The following is a 9,236-nucleotide window of genomic DNA, read 5'->3' as shown; positions in this document are numbered from 1 at the left end:
AAAGTGCTTCGCCAAGTGACACCTCCAACTCGATTCGCGCACAGTCAGGGCCATACACACACACACACACACATAAACACACTTTCGCTCTTTCTCACGCGACTCCCTTTCTGAATGCTAGTGTGGCGTGTGAAATACTTGGTAGTGTTTTTTGTGGCTCAGTTGGGATTTACGAACGGAGCGGTCAAGTTGTTGTTTGCGCTTAAACTGCGCACGTGCCTTCAACGGACATGGACTTGGACAGTGACCGCCAGCCCTTATTGGTGGCAGTGATGCGCCAGTTGCCGTTGCAGTTCACCTTCCATACCTCTAATAAAAAGTAAAAAGCCACAACATGCATACCGTTGACTGGAAATTCAACGATGGGTAAGCAACTGCTTTAGCTATTGTCTGCAATCACTTCACGTGGCCTTGGCCATTAAAAGTGTGGTGCGATATGTTAAACATACATAACTTAATGCTGCATTCATGTATCCTGCCATGACGTATACGCCCCGTGGCGTGACATGCAAATCACTACATCAAAAGCACAAAAAAAACTAAATGTCGTCTATAAATCTGTATAATTATGTCTACCGGAATGTGTAAGAGTGCTTGTATTATTTGTTGTTCTCGTTATTGTTCTTGTTGTTGCTTATCGTTTGCTGTAATTGCCAATTGATTAGCATATTTAAATGCGACTGCGTTACGCCTGACCGCCAAATGCGGCGTCTAAAAATAAAAGGACTCTCACTCTAGACTCGCGGCAATGCTAAACTGTCCAAAGGTCATTTGGCATTGTCAAGATTAGCACTAAAAACCAAAGAAAACGTAACCAATTGAAAACAGGAAGCAACAACTAAAGACGATAGAACGAAGTTTTAAATACACTTTAAGTTAGATATTCATTTTCACTTGAAAATGAGTGAGTTATTATTTGTGTATTACTTAAACCTTACTATGTAGTAAAAAAAAACCACTCTAATATTAATTTAAAAAGTAAAACTTACCAAAAATAAAAAAAATAAAATTGTAGTTACTCTTACCAAATATTTTGTTATTTGTTAGCTGATTGAAAACTTGTTTTGAGAAAACTTGTTATTATTTACACAGTCATTTAATCTGGATTACTTTCGCCAGCTTAACTAGTTATAGTATGTTACTTACGAAAACTTTAAAAATAACAATATGCTAAAACATAGCATACTTTTTGGGGTCAGCGGCCTCCATGTTGAATTATTGAAAACTTCAGAAATGTAGCATACTTATTGGCATTGATGTTTTCTTATTGATTATGCAATAAAATTTAAAGTTTCAATTAAGAATTTGAGAATATCTAGAATATTTTAATTGCGAATTTCATGTTTGCAGCTTTTACTTACTACTATTAGCTTTACTTTGCTTCAAACTTCATAAATGTGTTAAGCAACTTGATAATGCTCAACAGACTAGTGTATTGGTAGTTCGTCGTTAAAAACTTGCTTAACCAATTTTCAGTTTGCTTTCATTTATTGCCTTGAGGTGGGCGTTGAATTGGGTCAACCTTTTGGCACTGTTGCTATTAAAACTTGAGCTCGACATGATTTGGGCGCCTTTTGCGCTCGCTTTCGCAATCGCCCAGCTGCTGTCTGTTTCCGTTTTCGGGGTACAGTCACGCACGTAATTTCAATTGCAGCTGCAACAGACAGTTTAAGAGCTTCTCCTTATTCTTTGAATGATAGAATTCGGACGCTGACAGCGCAAATATGAGTTATAGCCATGACGAACGTTGCCGATTCACAAAATAACACGCAAATAAAAGACAAAGTGGAAAAGGAATTCAAGTATTGTTGGGAGTGTCTTTTAACCCATTTATCATTTTCATCAGCAGGTTACAAAAATTATTAATAGTCTTTAATAAAATTTCGACAAAATAATTACATCTCACAAGAGAACCACTCAAACTTCAGTTGTAGTTTACAACTTACAGAATATATTAAAATAGGTTTTAAACTGATATTCACTTCCAATATTATTTCCAAATAAACTCTAACATTTAGAAATATAAATTTCAAGCTGTTACTCTTATTTAATTAAATTCAAAAATTTCGCTTTAAATAACTTTGAAAGCCTTTAAACTTGGCTTGCATTAATTTCTTAATCTAATAAAAAGTTAACCTTTAGTGGAAATGCTGTTTATTCCACACTTGTGTGCCTGCTGCTTTGGCATTCGCGCATTGCCTTCTCAGACAGTCACGACCCAGTTAAGATTGATTGCCTGACACAGCGGAAGTTCAGAAATAACTGCAAAAGCCTTTTTGACCATTAAATATGCAAATTTTGCCGGCCAACAACAAGCAATAAAATTAACAACAACATGTAGTGCAACAGGTGAAATAGTCTGGCAGTGCATTTTCCCATATTTTCACATTTTTCTCTTTTGCATGCGAGACGTGGTACTATATCATTTACTCTATGACTTGCCCCTAGTCCAAGACAATATGACTGCAATTAACCAGTTTTAATAGTTGGCTTAAGGAACAGTTAAGTGAGGCCTTGACATGCCCTGCATAAAAGCACATTTCCTTATTAAAAGTGGACACGCTAACGAAGAGTAGAAATGGAGATGAGTGATTGCGGTGGGGAAAATCCCAATCGATTTTAGGCTGCAGCTGCAACCAATTGCAATTCCATTCAAACAGATAATTTTCCAATTTATTGCAATTTTGTTTATTGTTTACATGTCTATATGTGTGTGTTTTGTGCCTAGCAACAGCTGCAAGTGTGTGTGTATGTGAGTGGACTTGTTGTGTGCGTGTTGACACGCTATGAAACATTCCTTTGCAGCTGCCAAGACTGTCGGCTGTAGAACTAGACTTGAGACGCATTAGCAGTATTATTCATAAGGCACAGTTTATTTTCTATTATCCTCATATCCTGTATTTGCAATTTAGAGGCGGGTATATTACCCCAACTGTTAAAAAAAACACAAACTTATAAGATGATAAATAGATTGTCTCATTTTTTCGAAATTTTAAAATATATACTTAATCTTAGCGAAAACGAAAGAAAACAAAAAAATTAATATAGAAGTTCCAAAACAAGAACTGCATAGTTTTATTTAAACCACTTCCCAACTTTTACAGGGTATGTGGTCGCATAGACTTTATTATTGCACACTTCCTTTGTTGTTATAGCACATTTTTCGCCATTATTAGCAACGATTCGATTCGCTGTTATTTGATGCCAATAGCAACGTTGCTCAGTTGCCAAAGTAGCCAAGCACCTCAACGGATAATCTGGCTAACAAAAGGGGCTTTTGTCTGTTTTCTATTCCATTGTGTCTGCACAGTGCCGAGGCGGAGTTCAGTTGGGGTCGTTCGTTCTCGGAACCGGATCTAAGCACCAATCAAAAGGGACAGAAGGATCGGTTTACCATCAAGCATCCCCACGAACACATTGCTGTCGATGATCTGAAGTTCTTTCGCCGTCGCCAGCCTGTACAGTTGCACACGCAGAGCAACGTTTGTCTCTACGATAGCCAGGAGCCAGCGTTGTCCTTTGGCTCCTTGAAGACGGAGTATCGTAAGCGCTATTGCTTCCAGGGTCAAAGTAGACCACGACAACGTCCTCGTTCGCTGCTGAGACGTGCGACATCGCTGCGTCTGGAGGGCTTCATGCATTTGCTTTCGGAGCATCAGGAGAAATATCATTGGTTCACGCCCGAGGATCTGCAGTTGTGAGTGGAAAAGATTACATAAGAAATCATATACACATTTGATACTCTTTCTTTTTTACAGTTCTCGTACGTTTCCCGTGCGCAATCCGGAGAACTTGCAGCTGGGCCGCAACGAGCAGGAGAAGATGAAGAACTCGTCGTATCTCACCTATCCCATGTTGGATGCCAGTGCCCAAATACTGCCACGTCAAATGTTTACCGAAGAGAAGGAGCAATCGCAGAGCAAGTCCAGTCAAGCTCCAGTGCCAGCTCCAGCTCCGGTTCACCTGTCCAGTGACAAGTTCAAGCGCGATGTGGCTGCCCAGGAGCAGCAGCGATGTCATCTGCAGATGCGTGCCCAAGGCACAGACTACGAGGCATCGCCATCGGAGTACAAGCGTCAATTTGTGGAGCAATTCCCCATTGAGAAGGCGCACTCGATACCACAGATGAGTAGCATCAAGATGCAAGGCGACTTTATAACTGTGCCCGAGTATCAGGATAGCTTCAAGATGTATGCCAACTACTCGAAGAGTGCCCCGATCAAGAAGCACGATAATCTGCGCATCTCAGGCGCCGAGCAGCAGAGCACAACGGAGCCAAGTGGCGGGGATATGCCCGAGTATCGTGATAAGTTCAATGTCCCACCCAAGCACATGGTCAAAGAGAAGTCACTGAAGACGGACGATCATTTGCGCCCGCGCGGCGAGTTCACTAAAGAGGTACCCGAGTACTATGAGAGCTTCCGTGATCCCCAGATCACCGAGATGCCCGAGCGGGGTAAGGTGCGCGAACCTTATCTCCGGCTGCGTGGCAAAATCGAATTTAATCCCGAGTATCGCAACAATTACCTGGACTTTCCACGCTCCCGTCCGGTGGTGCGCAAGCCCGTCTCCTCCTTTCGGCTGCCCACCAGCAACAGCACCAGCAATACCACCGCCACCGCCACCACCACATCCAGTCCGCGCTTGGAACGCGAACCCGCTGCCAGTCACATGACTTCCACCGAGCTAACTGCCACTCCCGAGTACCGACGTGCCCAGTACAATTACCAGCTGCGCGAGAGAGAGCGTCCACGTGAACTGCAGCCTCCAGTGCAAGCGACAGCAGGTGGTAATCTTCGCAAGAGTTCCGATTCCTCGCTAGACGCTTGCCAGCTTCAATCGCAAGCCAAACGGCGTCCATCACGACAGCGCACTGTGAAAGAACCGACGCCTCAGTTAGTGCCCAGTTTCGAGGATGTGGCAGCTGGTGGAGCGGGATTCAAGAAACCGCCCAAGTACGGACGACGTGCTTCCGTGCTGCAGAATGCGGTCAACTGTCGCGACAAGTCCTCCATCATCGAGGGCAATCCCAAGTACGCCATCGGCTGTCGACGCGACAAACAGAATACGGAGAATCAACATCAACATCATCATCAACAACAACAACAACAACAGGGATCCTTTGTGGTCCTTGATGAACCCTGCAAGCCTTCCAATTGGATGAAAAAGACCTGGTATGATTCTTAGCTCCATCTTTAAATAATTTAAGCACTCCATTCAATAAGCAATAAACAATTTACAAACAAATCAGAGTATTCACCTTTGGAAGTCCGCGACGAGTATGATTATTGATTGACCTCGTTCGCTGTTCTATGTGGGTCGCATTGTAATTAGGTGAAGACTTTGCTAATTAAGTTTGTTTAAGAAGTGTTAGATGTTACTTGGAATAGTAGAAACGGGACAGCAAATTAAGCTTATGGAAGTTTTTCGAGTCATAATACACTTCCCTCCAGACGATTTTTTTCTAAGGGAACTGGGTGAAAACTTGAAGAACTTATTCATATTGCTTTTTAATGAGAATTCAAAGTTTTTTTTTCAAATATTTATATTTATACTTAAAGTTTTAACAAAGAGAGAAAAAATGGAAATATAATAGGCTTTCAGCAGAAAATGTATTGACAAAAAATTCTTTTAATGTAAAAAAAATTTATTAATTAAATCCATGGCAACATCTCCAACTGCAAAATTTTAGTAAAATCTGTATAATCAAAAAGTAAATGTATCTTATACTTAAAAATGCGAGCTCAATGGATTGGTGCTTGTAAGGGTTTATCTTTTAATGGATCGGTAATCTCTAAAGCTTTAAAGTTTCATAACTTAAAGCTCCTCAGCACTGACCAAAAACACAGCGCACAAACTCATTCGAGAGTGTATAGTAAACATAAACAAACCGCGTTTCTCCGGAGACCTCGCACGCAATTCGCGTCGTTTATCTAATCGGTGCCCTACACACCCATTGATAATGGAACCGAGAGAGAAGAAGAGTGAGAACAGCGCTTACTCATTGTATCGTGCGTAGTATGATCGAATATTTCGCAATAGAAGCATGTCAAAGGCTGTAGCTGCAGCAGGGACTGAAAAAGGGAATTTACAAAAAGGAACTTGGTAATGCCTACAGCAGAGGTGGGTCATGCGGCCGATCCGCCAGCTCATATAATGGGCTATACGATCCGAAGTCGCACCCGCATCTATGTGTCATACATAATACCCAGCTGCCTTGGTTTGCTGGTGTTTATGGTGCAAACAGCGACGGACTTGGCCTTGAGCTCACAGTATTTCCGGGTGCAAGAGATTGGCTATGGCGTGGGAACACTTATCTTAGTGTTGATACCACCGCTGCTCACGTTTATCCTGGTGCTGTTATCGCGTGAGCAACGTTGCAGCGCTTGTGGCGAGCGCAGCAAATGGAAGAGCTTCTGCCTGGGATTACTGCAGCTGCTGATTTTCCCATTCGCGGTGCTTTACAGGTGAGTTGAGGGGTTTTTGCTTAAGAGATTGCACTAAAAACTCTCTTCGCCGGACATTGACCAGTTATTTTTGGACGTCCAATGGAAGTGTTTATTAAAACGTTAAAGAGGTGAAATTCTTTTTAAAACTACAGTGAAATCTTATTGGACAGTCGCTCAATCCTTGTCCAACCAACTGGAAGGGAATAATCAGATTCGTTTATTCATTCTCAAAAGAGAATTATTATTATTAGCTAAAAACACAGTTCAACCCAACTACAGTTGTTTTACTTCGTTCCTCTTAACAGATTCACCATGCGCTTCTTTTGGTCTATTGAGGCGCTATTCCATGACGAAGACGACGTGGAGCGCATGAAGTGCTTGGCAAAGGCTACGCAAACCTCCAGCATCGAGCTGTATCTGTTGATCCAGGCATACGCACAAGCAGCTCCACAGATTATTCTACAGATTAACCACATGCTGCTGCAAGGCGTCTTTCGCAACTACGAGACAAGTGAGTAGCAATAAGGAACTTTTGTACCTGGTGAGATTAACTGAGAACTTCAATTGCAGCTACATTGCAGGCCATGTGCTTGGTGTTTTCGGCCATCGATCTGGCTGGGATTACCACCAGCTATCATCGCATGGAGAGTCAACGTCGCGTGGGTCGCCATTATCCCTGGGCGACGCCACAGCAGGTGGCGACGCATCGCTGTCAGCTGGAGCAGAACCAAAGGCTCTGCGGCGAGGCGGAGCAACGTAAGCGTGAATCGGAGCGAACGCTGGCGACCAGTTTTCCGCAGTCAGACAAGATCATGGAGAACTTTCATGCCAGGCAGGCAGTAGACAGTCCCGAGGTGGACACGCATGTGCTGCACGTCACCGGCATGGATGAAGTGGACAATGATGGGGTGGAGACGCTACAGACGCAAGCGTTACTGCATTCACCCATCGGCAATGCCACCGACGATGATAAGCTGCACCGTCATGTGCGGCCCAAGCTGCAGCTGCAACAACGCGAGCAGATGGCCAACCTAGATCGCATCGATGTGCTGGACTCGGTGCCAGAGACGCCAGCGCCGCCCCCACCACCAGCCACAGCGCCGCCAGCGTTGCCCATGCTGCGGCTGCCCACAGAGAATAGTCCGCCCGAGCTGCAGACGCCCGATCTGCGACGCACCATGTCGGACAACGAGCATCGACGCAGTCGCCGGGTAACGCGTCCCCTCTCACAGCTGGAGACATTCAAGGACATGCTGCTGGTCAATGCGCAGCTGTACATTAAGGAGCATGTGCCGCGTCCGCCGAAACTGCTCGTTGGTCGCCTGGACGAGGAGCCAGAGGAGAATGAGCGCACACCACTGGTTGTGGCGCAGACCCCAAAGGGCACACCACTCACACCCGAGGATGTGGTTGACTTTTACTTCCCACGACGCACGAAGATTGTGAATGGCATACAGCAGGATGATTTCGCGGGTCGCACCATTGCCTTCTTTGGTTGGATTGCCTTCATCATTATGCGTATGCTGTCGTTGGCCACCTTTTGTTTCTTCTATCCACGCGCCTTCTTCATCATTGTGGGTGTGCACTATGCTCTCATGCTCGCTGCTTTGGCGCTGGAGACACGTTGTCGAGGCGGCTGGAATCGCACACTTTTTTACCTAGTGCTCGGCTACATCTACATATTTGTGCTGCTCGAGTTTCGGGTGTGCTTCAAGAGCATACGTGTCTGGTATGGATTGTATTTGGTGCTTATACTGGTGGAGAACATTACCATGTCGTCCATTTGGTATGCAAATGAGGAGTTCGAGTCCTGGTGGTTTGGCTTCATCTGGGAATGGATTGTCTACAGTGGCATACTCTTTCTGGCTACCATTGTGGTCTACTATTGCTTGCTGCGGCCCAAGGATGTCTCCTTGATTGTCGAGGACGAGCCCGCAGCTCAATCCCCATCCCCATCGCAATCGCAGTCAGTTGCCTAGCTTTTAAGTTGCCTGGCAGCAATTTTGTTTACCCGGCACAGCAGGCGCCTTTAGTCATAAGTATTTATTTAACAACAACAGCATTAATAAATTATTTTTTGTTGAAACACGGTACCAAAATGAATCAGAATGAGAATTTCCGCTTGAGAGGCAAAGGACCTTGTCCAGCCGAAACAACGGAGACACAACGTAGCTTTGGTATACCCTACAGGAATAAGAAACTAAGTAAGACTCCAAGTCCACCTTATATGACTCATATACATCACATATAACTTGCAGTTACTCGTGCCAATCGAATGGAACAGTTTCTTTGGCAAGAATTTTTTGACGAATACAAGCGTCAGAGTTCCGTTAAACCCGACTTGGGACCTGATCACACCGAATATTTTGTGCAATACTGCAAGGACAAGCCAGTCGAGGATGAGGAGCGAATGGAAGTTCGTGTCAACAAGTATCCATTGTATTGCACCTCGGCCATCACCGTGTGGAATCACGACGGCGACGTTACAAAAACCTTTAAGACAAAGTATTCCATCACTCGACCTCTTGCCGAGTGCAGCGAGAAGTTTGGACCATAGTAAATTAACTAATTAATTAATAAATTAAGTTCACTACATTTGTCGTTGTATCATAAGGCCAACAACAAATAATTTAAATAACTAATTACTATTGTAATTAATTGCAATTAAAGTTTGGTCACTAAGCAGTGCGTTGCTTGTCAGCTGCAAGCAGTGCACTGCTTTACTGAAGTCTATCGTTTTTATTGAAGAATGTCATTTATCACGTAAGCAAGTAAATATGATTGAAT

General features: G+C 43.8%; 3 protein-coding genes across 3 annotated transcripts; all 3 read left to right on the top strand.

The window, feature by feature from the left end:
- The first annotated feature begins 69 nt into the window (after positions 1-69).
- On the top strand, positions 70-5,230 carry LOC117566602 (uncharacterized). Its single transcript, XM_052003570.1, has 3 exons — positions 70-366; positions 3,311-3,697; positions 3,759-5,230. The coding sequence occupies exons 1-3, from the start codon at positions 335-337 to the stop codon at positions 5,185-5,187; spliced, it is 1,848 nt and encodes a 615-aa protein (XP_051859530.1). The 5' UTR covers positions 70-334; the 3' UTR covers positions 5,188-5,230.
- Positions 5,231-5,835: 605 nt separating this feature from the next.
- LOC117567007 (uncharacterized) lies at positions 5,836-8,441 on the top strand. The gene is made up of 3 exons (XM_034246692.2): positions 5,836-6,467; positions 6,755-6,960; positions 7,020-8,441. Exons 1-3 carry the CDS (start codon positions 6,109-6,111, stop codon positions 8,426-8,428), a joined length of 1,974 nt encoding a protein of 657 aa, XP_034102583.1. The 5' UTR covers positions 5,836-6,108; the 3' UTR covers positions 8,429-8,441.
- A 71-nt stretch (positions 8,442-8,512) lies between these two features.
- On the top strand, positions 8,513-9,154 carry LOC117567010 (uncharacterized). Its single transcript, XM_034246696.2, has 2 exons — positions 8,513-8,653; positions 8,708-9,154. The coding sequence occupies exons 1-2, from the start codon at positions 8,548-8,550 to the stop codon at positions 9,004-9,006; spliced, it is 405 nt and encodes a 134-aa protein (XP_034102587.1). The 5' UTR covers positions 8,513-8,547; the 3' UTR covers positions 9,007-9,154.
- The last annotated feature ends 82 nt before the right edge of the window (positions 9,155-9,236 follow it).

This window comes from Drosophila albomicans, chromosome 3 (genome assembly GCF_009650485.2).
Source record: "Drosophila albomicans strain 15112-1751.03 chromosome 3, ASM965048v2, whole genome shotgun sequence".
Classification (NCBI taxonomy): domain Eukaryota; kingdom Metazoa; phylum Arthropoda; class Insecta; order Diptera; family Drosophilidae; genus Drosophila; species Drosophila albomicans.
The sequence above is the reverse complement of the archived record's forward strand: the minus strand, read 5'-3'. Positions and strand labels throughout refer to the sequence as shown.